Here is a 15,084-nt window from a genome sequence, read left to right as displayed (position 1 = left end):
ATCTGAAAACTGACTGTCATATACCGTGACTGCTTTTGTATTTCACTCTTCTTAATCATTTAATGGGCGGCTAGAAGGTGTGAGCGAAATATTTGGGTGTTCTATTCTTGTAATGACATTTGAAGAAATTTGTCATACAAATAATATCCAGCGAACACGCCAAGTAGTTTGTTACTCTTGCTTGTTTTCTTACAGACTTTTTCGGCACGTGACTAAATAGAAGTCAGAAAGTAGAACACTTGCTTACAACACGTTAAAGAAACAGAGAAGAGTTTATTTGTTTACATCAACGAGTTTTTGAAATTCATACCTTATCATCTAAATTCAATGAGAGGGAATCAAAGCCCTACGATTTCAATAATAGTTGATGATATGATAGAGTAGTATTTCAAATCAAGAAGCTGATGTGGAGTTTAGGAATTCAATGTTTCGCTTCCATTTATTTTGTAGTAAAAATAATTTCACCCTTCTTCCGGAGCTGAGAAAACCACTAACTGTGTGAATATACGGTGTTGAAGCCACATTAATTAATTATTATTCAATAATTATTAATTATTTATTGTTATCAATAATAATGTTTTTCATTTTCAATGTACCCAAGTTCAAAATTTCAAGTTTTTCCAACTATAGACTTCCGTGCTAATTGTGAGAAGTAGAAACTCAACATAGTTTTGAATTTTATTATTCTATGATTTATCAAAATTAGCAAGAAAATCTATTTTGGGTTAATTCTGGTAATTTACTTCCAATGAGCAGACTTTGCCTTGCTTAACCATTTCTTGATTTCTCGCATGATTAATGAAATACCTTTCGAGTTTTCAGGATATTTAGAATTTTGGGTCAGCCAATAACCTTGAAAAACCAATCCAGCTTCCACGAGGGAACAGTTCTGTTTGATTCACAAATCGAAAACTGGTGTGTTTACCTTGCTAAGTGGAAAAATGAACTCGTCTCCTCTTTGTTTGGAAGAGCGTTTTGAAATTGATATTCTAGGAAAGCTCAATTCCAAATTTTAACTCCATATTTGTTGGAGAAATCTCACATGTTAAAGAGGGTTATCTTTTCACAATAAGTTCGATAACAACTAAACTTTTATAAACTGATAATTGATTTGGAATTGATTACATTAAATTGAAAACATTTCATGAATTTCTCACACAGCAGTGTTCACAGTGATGTAAATTTCTTTTAAATAGTAGTGTTATTAAAGAGTATTCTAGTAAGAACTATTTGATTTGATAACTAATGAAAGATTTACGTCGGATGGAAGTTTTCTTATATTGGAATTACAGTACTGTAAAGCTGCGTTTTCGTTTGTGCGTAAATGCCGTCGTCGACCACGACAAGGTGAGGATCTCAGATTGGGTAGATTTCAATTTGTCTAAATAACCTAAACGATCAGGTTCAATTATGTTTTAAACTTTTAATGAGGGAGGTTGAGTTTATACCTTTAAATGGCAATACGTCGATACTGTAAAGAATGTTCTGATTCTTGAATAATAAAGACAAATAATGAAAAGTTATTTGATCAGCTGTTTTAGCACATTTGAAATTTGGACAATATGAATGTCAACAATGCTTGCCGTCGTCGACTGCGGAAATTTACTTACAAACGAAAATGCGCCTTTATATGGAACGGAAGTAGTCTTCTCAAATACAGTAGTACTGTGCTCTATTTACTCTATTACTCTCAAACTTACGTGAATGGAACACAATAGTAAAGAAGGAAAACAATGTCGATCACTGGGATAGGAATAGAACAAGGAAATTCTTTCAAATATCCTGTTCTTTCTGCCCACCTGCATCCTCGAATCAGAGCACGTCCAGGACTCGTGATTTATCTCACACAATCACCATAGATCAGGTCCTGGACATAATAAATTCTTTTAGAATTCGACAACAGTATATAAGTACCAAAAATAGTCTTATTGTACCGATGTTGGGAAGATTCAAACAACCCCACAGACACTAATTTGCTACAATGCTGCTTTTTCTTCTGATTGAGTAAATTTTCTTCAGCTTGGCCGTGAAGAGCTTATAAATGTCCTGTTCATCTCCGGACTTTTGACGAAAAATCAAGAACATTGAATTTGGATTTCAAAAAGTTTGACTTCCTTATAAGTAGTCTTAACTGGGCATCAATTTATTCGGTCCCCCCTGACGGGAAAATTATACAGCACTCATAAAGCTTTCAAATTTGGTTCTCTTTGTCTCAGATCTACGCATGATTTCCATAATATGGTGATGCTTTTGAATCTTAAAATACTTGAGCAGCACTGCTGTTTTCATCTGAAGCAAACTACATGAAAAACACATAAAAATTCAAGATAAAAATAGTGATTATCGTGATAACACTATCAGAATAATTATTAAACAAAGATCCTAATTAGGCTACTTCTGCTACTGCAATTTTGAACAAATGCCATTTCTGATTTAATCAGATTTTATCAGAATACATACAATAAACTGAGTCCATAGAACTCGGAAGTTGTATTTTTCTCATTGTTTATAGGAGAGAATTTTTATTTTTTGATCTTTGTATGAAAATAACATACTTTAAACTGTAACGAGAATTGCTCTTTTTTATTGCAATCTGTATTTTTTCATTGATGTTAGGATTTATTTTTCGGCACTAGAGAATTTGAATTTGAACTCGACATAGATGTTATTAGAATTGATAAAAAATTCAATTATAGAAACGTGCGCTTCCCCTATCAAATTCATGTTAGCAAGGCTTGTAGGTGAGGTGTATAGGGGCAACGTTAGTAGACACTAACGTCTACTAACTTTGGTAAAATATCCACATTTTTGGTCACCCCCTATTTCAATCCTGGCTATGCTACTGTCCTAGTTGAAAAAGAATTGAATGAATTAGAGTCGTTGTTTGAAGATGTGATTAAAGCTACAAGAAAGTTCGATAAGCCGGATGTGTTAATGCTTTAATCACCAGAATCCGTCCACTTTGAGCAAGCCATTTCAATCTGTTAGGATATGTCATTTGCTACTTTTTCGGTTCTCCAAATCACTTTTGCCCGTTGAACGAGTCACAGAGGAAATTTGGCAAAAAGTTCACGTCTGATTCTCCAGTAATTGATCGGGCTTAAAGCTACATTCATGTTTTCCATTAATTATTATTCCAGCGAATCTCTCGCCAACGCGAGGACATTTTTGGTCCGGATATAATCTCTTGATATGTTTTTTCTTACTTCCCACTTTTATTCTCTTTTCAATTTGCTCTTCTCTTTCCACTATCGACTTTTCTTCCTCAAAATTTGGACCGTTGAAAAGTATTATTGTCCGTCCATATGAAACGGAGATAGATCAGCTCTTGGTTTAAACCAGGAATGAAACACGTTATATTGATCACAACTGCATGACTGTAATCGTTGATTAGCGGCCCTTAATATTACTTGGAATATAAGATATTTTATTTCTCAACTCTTGGTTTGGCATCACTGTGGCAATTTGCTTTATCTTTGCTCTGATTTTGCTCGGTCAAGACTGTCAGATCCGTACTTCGACCCGAAGTATTTCAGTTTTCAAATTACTTTTGGAGGGAAACGATTAGTTTTTGTTTTTCTCTACAGTATTTTATCTCAATCTATTTTTTTGGAGTTGGACTTTCGTTGAGCGTGTGTGTGTATGTGTATCTGTTTAGAAAAGTTTAGTCATTTTATTTACTTAGTATTGATATCATTTTTGGGGTATTCTTATTTCTATTGTGTATACAATAAATAGGTTCTACTCTTTGTTTCTAGAAGTTATCTACTTATCTACATATTTATTCTCTGTTTTGAATACGTTAATTTTTTCATTTCTTTCTATAATAATGTAATGCAAGACCTGGCAATTTCAATTCCAATTCAATTCAATTTATTTCACCAAAACACAGAAAACAGTACAAAGATGTGACAATCAGAAAAAAAACAATAATTATTATTATGAATATCTATATCAACTATCTGTAAAATACGGCTGGAGGTGAAGAACTACTGGCATAAGTGGATCACTTGTTCGCCAGTAGGAGTAGATACTTTTAACTGTTTCTAAATATTAAGCTAATAATTTGAAATGGAATCTTTTCATTCAAACAGTGGTAAGTATGTTTAAAATAGATGCTAAAAATTGTGAATTAATACTGACAATAATGAATAGTTTTAAAAGCTGAAAAAAATTTGAACTCATAAAATATTAAGATGGAAGTAATAGTTGTGCAGTATCCAGTATCTAATATTTATTGGATCAAACTTAATAGGTACACCGATGAGCTCGTTCGGGATGCAGTTCACAATCTTTGGAGTGATGTATACCAGCTGCTTACGAATGACCGTTAAATTAGAATCATAAGTAACATAAAATCTATGTAGATTGTATCTTGTTCTATGAGTTACATTGATTCTTGAAAATGAACTCCAATGTTTATTGAAATTTTTAAATATGCTAAGCACATAGAGTTGACGGATTGACATGACTCTCAGTTCACTGAATGCAATTTTTGAACGGAACAATATGGGTTTATTTAATATGGTTTTCATGATCATTTTCTGTATAATGAATAATGGTAACAAAAGAGTGTCATAAGTACCTCCCCAAACCACCAAGCCATAATTTAACAGAGATTGTACAATTGCAAAATAAAGCCTTCTCAACTTTGATAAATCAAGTATCGACCTCAACTTATAAAAATTATACATTGTCAATTTTGATGAAGAATCAATCAACAGAACATTCCAAATAAGATTATCAAAATCTTTCCAAAAAGTCAATATGATATTATTAATCAAGATAACCAAAAATCAAAACAAATAGTGCATAAGAACGTGGAAACGATTATCAGTTTCTGGGTTTCACGTTAAATTAGTGGAGTAATTGAGAAATTCTCATTACAAAGTGTAATTTTTTCCCATAAAAGTATACTATTTCTGTTCCGTAAAATTTTGAAACTTTGAAAACTTCATAATCATTTTCGAACTTATATGATTTTCGATTTTATATGATTATTATCGAACATTATTATAAACTTCATCTGCAATGGAAAGTTTCTCGATTGAAATTCAAGCACGTGATAATTTCGTCATGATGAAAATTGAGTTTTACAGAAGTTTACAAGGAACATCGTTTCCTCTCGTGTGAACAGTCCCTATAAAATTTCTTCTAATCCTCATTTTGAAAAGCTTCAATTCCGATTACAGACTTTTCTCTCACCTGTCTCATTATTTCGGTTTCAGTCTCGTAAGATCCGATTTCCAGATTAAATTACTTTCTGAGCAGTTGAACCGTGCCATTCAATAATCTCCAATTACTTGTGAAGCTTCTCTTACAAAAGAGACAAATTTTTATCTTCTGCCTGAGAATCTCTTATTAACAATGCCGCTCTGAGAATTTGATGGCTATAGTTCTGTCACTTTTATTGTTTCTCTATCCTGCCAAGACTTGGAAAAATTTGAACGTGCTAAATCCATGAATCTGATTCAAATATAATCTATATTGGATAAACTCATTCCTAGAACTAGGAATATAATTAATATTGGATCTTCATCATCTTATTTGTTCTATAAATTATTGTTCAAATGAATTTTTCAATGTTTCCTCTTATTTATGTGCCTGTCCGCTTCCAGAAGTTTGCTACCATGGTGGCTAGTTTCACCCTATCCACAGCTGCACGGAACAATTCTGCGCATTTCCAATGTTAAATGACTAATTGACTGTCGATTGTATATTTGTGTTGATTGGTTTACACCAGGCAGAAAAGATAATTTATAATTGATTCACCATCGTTTGATTTCATTGATCACAGTGAAGGGAAAGTGTACTACAGTTGAAAATATAAATATTTCAACATATATATTGAAAGTTTTTCAGAAACCAATTCATCATTGAATTCATCCTATTAATCGGCGTCATAAGTTTTTCATCACAAGGATATTCAATTTGAAAATTTGCATTTATTAAAAAATAATCGAATTCATCCTCTTCACATACAACCTTTATCTCATCTCCTATACATCAGTATCTAAATATAGCTTTTGAGTGCTATGTTTGTCGTAACTGTGGGCCAAATTACAAAGTGTTCAGCGTGAATGTCGAAAATTGTTGATTATTCGACCCCTATCCCTATCTGTTCCAATCACAGGATGCCTGTGATTAAAATGTGCAATCAAGTGAAGCATACTTCAACTTCAAAGCTGGCTGTTTGTGACAACGTGCCCTTATCTGGAATTAATCAGCCTGAGAGACGATCCACTCATCTTTAATGATTAGAAACGACGTAAATTCATAGCCGGTTGTCAAGCCTAGATCAAGCAACCTAAAATTTAAGAATAGATACATTTCGGATAACAAGAAAATTATGGTGTGTACTTTATTAAAATACTAGATAAATGTTTCATTCATACTTATCTAATATTCACAATTTATTCACTAATACAAGAAAAATCATTTTGCTGAAAAGCAATATAACAATAGATGAGTTTAAATTCCTCTTGACCAAGTTATTTCCAAGTAATTGACCAAGTAATGATTATTTTTTTGTAAATTGAATAACTTTTTCAAAATTTTATATTTTCAGAAAATGTTTGTTTTACTAGATCAACAATACCATGGAGAATCTATCCTCTAAATCTCACGGATTTATCTCTTACCGAATTTGAAATGTTCTGTCCCAAAAATTTAAACTTTAGGCGCTCATATCTCAAAAAGTAATGATCAGAAAAAAAAATGTTCTCCTGTGAAACTTTTTAATAATTTTGATAGCTTGATGATATACAAATCGAAAAACTTTGAAAAATATCACCAGTAGAAAGTTTATTTTTAGCCTTTGCACAGCCTTAATGTGAGGTTTACACTCCATGAAGTTGACTATTTCTTTTTCTATCAGGATAAGGTGACGGAGATGGATCAAGTAATGTTGAAGTAATGATCATTTTGACTATTCATGATTATTTCCTCTTCTATCGGTGTAAGGTAAGAAGAATTAGAAATAGATGAGGTAAATGAGGTTGAAATACTTTGGTCATATTTTACAAGATTCGCGTTTCAATTAGGGGTTCAGGGTCTATTGGTCTGAAACGTCGCAGCTTTAATCTACTATCTTTGCACCGGTAGGTGTAGGATCGATTCCCATCTGGGATCTAGGTTTACATTCATTTTCAACATTCCTTGATCATTATCCATGCACAAATCATACCTATCCAAGAATTAACCACAAAAGGAATAGAAGACACTTAACCCCTATATTGATAAAGACTAAATTCCAAGCTTTATTTATTTATTTTTCCATTGAATAAGGCTAGCTACACACACATCGATTTTGGTTGTTAGATAAAAGTTCGTTTGAATTTTTACCTTACGACCAAAATTTGAAGTAGGTAGCTTTCAGACACATCGATTTTATAACGATTTTGATCGTGATCGAGCATTTTTAATTATTCGCATCAGCTGTTTGCCATCTGCTATGTGGTAGTGAAGCCGATGGAACGCTGGACATTCAAAAAAAAATCAGCTTTTCACACACATCGATTTTGGTCGTTCGATAAAAATCGAACGTCCAAATTTTTATAGTGGCGCAATGGAATGAATGAATGGGTGATTACAAACACGTCGATCAACGATTTTTATCGTTGCAGCCGTCTCTAGCCTCGACTATATACGACCGCCGTGTAGTGGTCGTGAATACAGTGGCGCTAACAGTTACAATAACAGAATGAGAAAACAGGCAATAGCCCAAAACCTCTTCTATTCCTGAATTTACTCCAATAGAATGTCCTAAGTAGGGTTATCATGGCAGAGATAACTTTAGAAACAGAATAGTAAGTTGGTGGAGAGATACCAGAGCACTGATCAATAACAATAATTACTATGTTCCTGGATGTATCGATACGCTAATTATGGATTAAGGAAATTGCAGCGCTATTTTGGCACACAAAGGTGGAACAGCCACTCTTCAACGTAGAATAGTTAGGAACCGAATCGAGCTGCAAGAATTGAGGCAACCGCGTCAATTGCACTAACCCCAACCCTAACCCTAGCCCTAACCCACTAACGCACACCAACTTTATTAGCTGTCTGCAAAATCCCTTTCTCTATATAAAGCACACTCGCTGTTTATTGAATGTAGCCGGCAGCCGTTGACGTTGATTGGAACCTATGTTTGTGCGAACACAGACTTCACAGAATACCGTTTAATTCAACCTTGTTCACTATTACCCTATGCACTACCAATTTTGTCTCGCCTTTTGGTGGCCACTGTAACAACTAATTTCTATCTTCAATTATTATTCTATCGCAAATCAAGCACTGAGCTAAGCTCACAGCACTCACTAATATGATGAAAGCTGATACTAGAAATAGTAGGCTTAATTTTATTCTGGCTTTGTTCGAAATAGATTTTGGTGGATCATGATATTTCTTAGATAATGCATTATGAAATCGTGAAAGGGTTATTTCAAAAGTGAAAAGGGTATTACACATTTTTCATAAAAATTTTAATCGGTTTTTTCAATCAAATTAACGTTATTTTCATTATGAAATCGTGAAAGGGATATTTCAAAAGTGAAAAGGGTATAACAAGTTTTTCATCAAATGTTCATAAGATTTTGAATTGTTTTTTTTCAATCAAATTAACGTTATTGTCATTATGAAATCGTGAAAGGGATATTTCAAGAGTGAAAAGGGTAATAAAAGTTTTCCATTGAATGTTTATAAATTTGCTTTTTAATCTAATTGACGTTATTGTCGTTTACGACTAACAAGATTGATCTAATAATAAACTACTTTAGCGGAAAACATGATTAGTAGCATATTGGATTTCCTCTGTTGTGAAAATCGTTGTGTGAGAGTAACAACGGATGGAATGTTATATTTTATTTTATTCTATTTCATTTTATACAAGGAAAATCACAATATTATTCTCAACTCATGAATCATTGATTGATTTATTGACTTTTTTATTTCCTTTGCCAGGTCTGTAGACCTGACTATGGCAAACATCAAATTAAAAAAATACTTTCCAAAATCGAATAACCGAATCACAGATATGATGAAGAAGAAACAAAAATTTCAAATATAAAAAAATAACTTCAATTTTTTTGAGAAGTAGAATGATTATGTTTTCAAAATGAAAGACTTTTACATACGGAGGTGAGTATCGACAAAGTAAAAAAAAAAAAAACCATCAAGATATTCGATTAATTAATACCTTGAGAAATGATTGAGAAAGGAACAACAGGCTTAAAGCCCAAATCTGTTAATTTCTCAAATTTTCATAGAAATTGTCCAACAGTAGGTTATGCTTAACACTTCATAAGTTTTGTCCAATTTTGAGTCCAAGGTACATACAAACTAGGAATTTAGAATTTAGATAAATTAAAAACCAAATTTGATAAAAATATTCCACTGATAACTGTTGGGGAGGGATAGAGCGAAGAGCGTAGAAAGAGAGAGCGAAAATGATGTGAGTCTGAATCAAAAACTGGAAAAAGAAAAACGAGAACTAAAAGAATTGGTTAGATAGGCGTATTATTGACAGTTTCCATCCTGTACCTATTCTGTGACTGTGCTTGCTCACTCACTTCTCCTGTTATTATCCACTCAGCAGTTCTAATAAAAACACAGACATCAGTTTCGTTTTACTTGGAATGGAATGACATTTTCTATTCTTTCAATTCCTATTATTACCATAGATCGATTCAGATTAGCACAATTGTTTATACTGTATGTTCATAATAGATTTTTCTGATTGTTGCAAAGAGACAAGAATAATATAGTTATCTTACTTATCCTTCATCTATGGAAATAGTCAATAATTACTGGGAATTTAAAGTGATATTCAACGAATTGATCCTGATAAATTGGATTGTTGAATGACATGTGAGGATGATATTCAGTTGATGAGTATTTGCTATTCGCAAAACGAGATATTGCTCAGCAAACCACGCATGTGTGTAAATGCGTGCTCGTTCAACTAATATCTAAACGAATAGTTCGCCGAACATTCCTGCTTGTCGAATGACACAACATGTCTGGAGACGGCTTATTGCTAGTTAAAAGTTGATCAGTAGGAGAAGAAAGACGACATACATTGATTGGGTTATGGAATCATCGTGAAAGTAATTATAAATTACTCTAAATCACAATGATCCTCCAAAAAAATTTATAATACATATAAATAAACAATATAGTTCAACAATAAAGTGAAGTGCCTTCCCATACAAACATTTGCACAAAACTCTGGCGAGAGGCAGCACCTATAAAGTCAGTTACAGTGATATGTTTTGCGCCAATTGCATTGAAATTCATTTTGTAAGCACTCCATGCAACAAAGAAGGTTTCTTGATAGTCAAATTTTCAAAAATGATCTTCAAATTCGATGAAAAGCAGTGATCAAAGTTCCAGATTCGGAAAATCGAGTAGAGAAAAGCTTAATGTAGTTGTAAAAAGTGACACTAGATAGCGCTGGCAACAAACATGATACAAACCACCGTGATACGGTATCATTCGACAAGCAACAAAATGCAATAGATGGGAACAGCCAAGGAAACTAGAATTACGGAAAAAGAAGCAATAAAGAGATTTGTGTTTACTTATAGTTTCATCATAAAAACTTTTTGAAACTAGTATTACTCTATTGGAAGTTATTTTATTTACTATGTTCATAACCTTTATCTTCGATCATAAATATTATTTTCAATTTTAAATATCCTATTATATTAAGCGAGCAATTTCTATATATATTATATATTTGGTTATTTATATGGTTATTCATTGGTTTTTATATGGCTATTTATGTCCAATAGATCTCGAAAACAGCTCTAACGATTGTGAAGTTGTGAATTGTAAATCCTTCACAGATGATACGATGTTTCTGATATTTATAAGAGCAGTCTCTAAATTCCCTCTTTTGCGAATAAATTCACAAAAAATTAAGGCCGTCCGGCTCGCAAAATTACTGGGTTCAAACCTCAGCTCTAGCTCAGTGGTAGATACGTGAATTTTACAAATACAAATAATCACCATAAGGTTCAATGACCGGTGATTGATAATTCTTACCGCTGCTTCTATGAAGTTCTTGGAGAATACCAGTGAGAAAATTAAAAGTATATTTGATGACTGATTATCAGTAACCATGTACCACTAGAGAATGATAAGGACCAACTATAGTTGTTTCTAGTTGATTCTTAAAACGCTCGTCGTGAATACAAGTATTCACCAATATACCCTTCCAAAATTCCTTAGAACTTACAACGCCAGTTCTTGAAGCTCTCTGGATCCTTATATGATATAACTGGAACCTTATTAATATAATTTTTTAATATACTTGTTCTGGCAGATAAAATGAATATCATCAAAGGATGATAAATATTGAGTGCTCTGGATAAGATTAATATTACTTGATTCAATAATTTTAAGTGCTGCTAAATATTTGTTGGTATTAAAACAGCTCAAACTGTATATCACGAGATGAGTTGGGATATAATAAAAAATTCTATGAGTTTGTATGCTGACATAAAACACAAAATATATTCCCATAAAAAATATGTGCATAAAATATTCGATATATCTATAATTTACTTAATCAAATGTTTTCTAAAATCTGAATAATTATCACAGGCTTTGCTAATATTCACAATAGTGAGTTTCAAATTCATAAATATATTATATTTAATACTGATACTTAGACTTCCAATCAATACAAAATTCTGCAAACAAAAACCTGTTCGGTCTATAAGTTTGATATGATATACTTTGTTCAATTAACAAAATTATAATTAATAAATTAATATTCAAACATGAGATCTCAGGGATTTATATGAATTCGGGCTGTGCATGGAAGTAAGCTTCCTACATATATTAAATAAATTTATAAAATGTTCTTATGAACTATGTGATATTATTCAACACGTGGTGACTTTTTATTTAATTCAAGTTAATTTGAATAGCACTTTTTTATTAATTCCCCCACTGTACGTAGAAAACCTAAAACGAGCTCGTTTGACTTATCACTCACTGAACTGAAGTTCTTGACGGTCTCGTGGATTGAATTAATTATTTCCAATAATTAATTAGGTAGGCTCCTTTTCGTCACTGCTGGGCTAACGCGTGGTCCAGATTCTTAAAGTTCCTTTCCGAATTAAAGATATATTTATGGGGAATAGCTACAAATTACGAACTCTTTGACAGCACTGAGTTCACAGATAATTTAACATTTAATACAAATACTTCACATTTAAAAAGGGTTTGGCTTAATAGTTTTAAGATTTTAAAAAAGAGGAAGAAAGAACCCTAGACTCTGTGTGCATCCTCTCAGGTCAAGATCTTAAGCCAGAAGAAGGAGGTTTTCAGAAAAATTTGTCTCTTCCACGAATAATTCTGTAAGCTACTCTCTGATTGGCCTTCAATTTAATAAACTCAATACAATTGGTTGCCTTGGGAATCAGGGCTTCCTCGACTTTATAATAGAAAAAATTAAATAAAAAAGAGTTTTTATACGAATATATGGAGTGTTTATCTTAAATTGATTTCATAAATAAATCATAACATGCGATTTTAATACATTTAGTTTTTATATGAGTTTTGTATACTCTTGATTTATCATGCTTTTTTAGATTATAATAAATATTTATACAGAAATAATGGGTGTTCGTATTTCTACACATCGATTTCCTTTAGTATACATGATATATCCTTTATGAGTAAATTTTATATAATTCAACCTGTTATACTGGTTGATCGAATAATCAGCTGATTCGTTCAGCATTGATTCTAATAATTATCGATTTATGCAAGATCGACTAATTCTTTTCAAAATGTAAACAAATAATTCTAACCTCAATGTTCATGCACTTTTATTTTTTATAATCCGTCAATAATAAGTAAGCCGCTTTATGATTTTTTGATCTTACCAATGGGTTCTCATAGTTATTAAATCACAATTATACATGTTTTCTTATCGTTTTTGATAATGCTATTACTCCTAATCGCTAATAATACTTGATTTAAGTTGATTTATCCTTTGACTAGGTCTAACCTTCTTTCCAATTTTATAATTCTATTACATTTCATTGGTTCATTTTAAAATATTTGGTGGTATTAAATTACCACGTGACACGATTTACACGAGATTTGGAACATAGTAGGTTAATGATATAAAAATTCGATTGCACTATGTCTCATCCCTGGGAAAACTAGCTGAAGGTCATGGAAAGGATAATAATAATTCATCCTTGGAAAAACACATGATAATTCCGTCGTGTGTCAATAACAGAAGATGCGAGTGCCTGCGTGGAAGAGAGACAGAATTATGTTCAACTGTTAAACCATTTGCAATCAATCAGCTTATCTCACGAGAAAAAGTATCTAGAAATTTAAATCGACTTGATCAAAATAATCTGATTTGTTGACATGAAATGGTATATCATTCTAAATTAGACTATATCTTAATAATTTTCAAAGTTAATCATTATTTTATAGTTTTAAGTGATTAGTGAGTGTTATTTTGTTATTCAATTTGGTTTGTGAACAATCTAAATTAGAACTTTTCTGTTTTCAAATGTTTTCTGGGATTAGGCCTACTTTACAATAATGTAAACGACAGTGGGACTACTGGACTACAGCGCATTCTATATTTAGCATAAAATCTTTCAAAAAGAGATCAGTGTACCAATGGGCTTGTACATCCATGAATTTTTGAATAGATTACAAATGGACGGACAGGCTGAAAGGATTTATTTCTAAAAAATGAATTATTACTTAGATACTGTACTATATTGGTCAGATCGTCAATTATTAATTGTGTGTCTTATATTATTGACATTTTATTTAGTAATTCGTAAATATAATATGATATACAACTGTTCATCTATGCTCTGTAAAAACGTCGACCTTTTGCTCACAATTCTTCCCCTAACAACAGTAGGCCTACCCTCACTTTTTTAAGACTCCAGTCACAGCCTTCTGTAATTGGATGCTCTGGCTCATAAAGAAACATGGCAACGTTGCATAACTAGATTCAGTGATCTAGCCAGCTAGTCACCAGAATTGAAAGCAGTGAAACCCAAATAAGATTGAAATAGATAGATTTATATATCAATGGGAATAATAATGAGTTATGCAATGGAGTATTGTTCAACGTTTTACAAAAGTGTCAGCTATTGAGCTGGTATTATGGTAACAATTTATAAAGGGGGAATCGCTTGGCTTGCGAGAGGTTAAATTGATCTAACTCTATAACTCATGAGAAAGGAACTATATTTTAAAAGAATTAACAAAACAGATTATATGTTGGATAACTAAGTAATCGATTTAAATAAATTTTAACTCAAAATGAAACTGGAAACTTAAATAAAATAATATAAGGAAAACTTTTTAAACAAATAATAGAATAGTTACAGGATTTGCCTTCAATGAAAAAAAAAAGAATAATATATAATAATGAAATTGATAATATTAGCAACTCACTGAACCAGGAAAATGGTGTCTCGGAACAGAGGGGTAGAGCCGGGCCCGATTATCTGCTGTAGATAGTTGCAGGTCCCGTCCTCGTAACCGACTGCCAAGAGGCATACATCTTCCAGTCCAATTTTACTTGTCATGAATTTTCACCGTCGTCGACACTTTTAATTTTTAAACAATGGATGCTCTCGGATTGAGAAAATTCATGTCAAATAATCGGCTACATCACACCATGTTTAAAGCCAGCAGAAAGCGTTCTTTTGTTGTTCGATGTTTCACCGTCCTTATGAATTCTGTTGAATCAAACATAATGTTATTTAAGAAGTTGTGCTGAACCTGGTAGAATTCATAGGAACGGTAAAAAATCAATTTTACGAAAATCGATGTACGTGAACTGGATTTAAAAGTTCAATACGATAATGTGTTCTATCACAGAAATGTTTAAGTGAAAACGTTGAGCACAAACCTACTGCTATGGGGAGACAAATAAATTTTTGAAAAGCTTGATACATGTTTTCGATACGAAATTTCAAGAAAAAATGAATGGCGAAAACTGCATATCGGTATCTCAAACAACCGTTCATAAGATATTCACATTATTAATCAATATCATGCATTTCAGAAATGAAATACATA

The 15,084-nt window shown here is 32.2% G+C and overlaps 1 protein-coding gene across 2 annotated transcripts in view; it reads right to left on the bottom strand.

Moving 5' to 3' along the window:
• Positions 1-14,705, bottom strand: part of LOC111047656 — a 29,455-nt gene extending 14,750 nt beyond the window's left edge. The window contains exon 1 of one of the 2 annotated variants that reach the window (XM_039433051.1): positions 14,455-14,705. In XM_039433051.1, coding sequence (XP_039288985.1) covers positions 14,455-14,559 — 105 coding nt within the window. In that variant the 5' untranslated portion in view covers positions 14,560-14,705. The remainder of the gene's footprint in view (positions 1-14,454) is intronic. The other variant, XM_039433054.1, reaches the window with a different exon arrangement.
• Positions 14,706-15,084: the final 379 nt, after the last annotated feature.

Source organism: Nilaparvata lugens, chromosome 7, assembly GCF_014356525.2.
Source record: "Nilaparvata lugens isolate BPH chromosome 7, ASM1435652v1, whole genome shotgun sequence".
Classification (NCBI taxonomy): Eukaryota; Metazoa; Arthropoda; class Insecta; order Hemiptera; family Delphacidae; genus Nilaparvata; species Nilaparvata lugens.
This window is presented reverse-complemented; position numbering and strand designations above follow the sequence as displayed.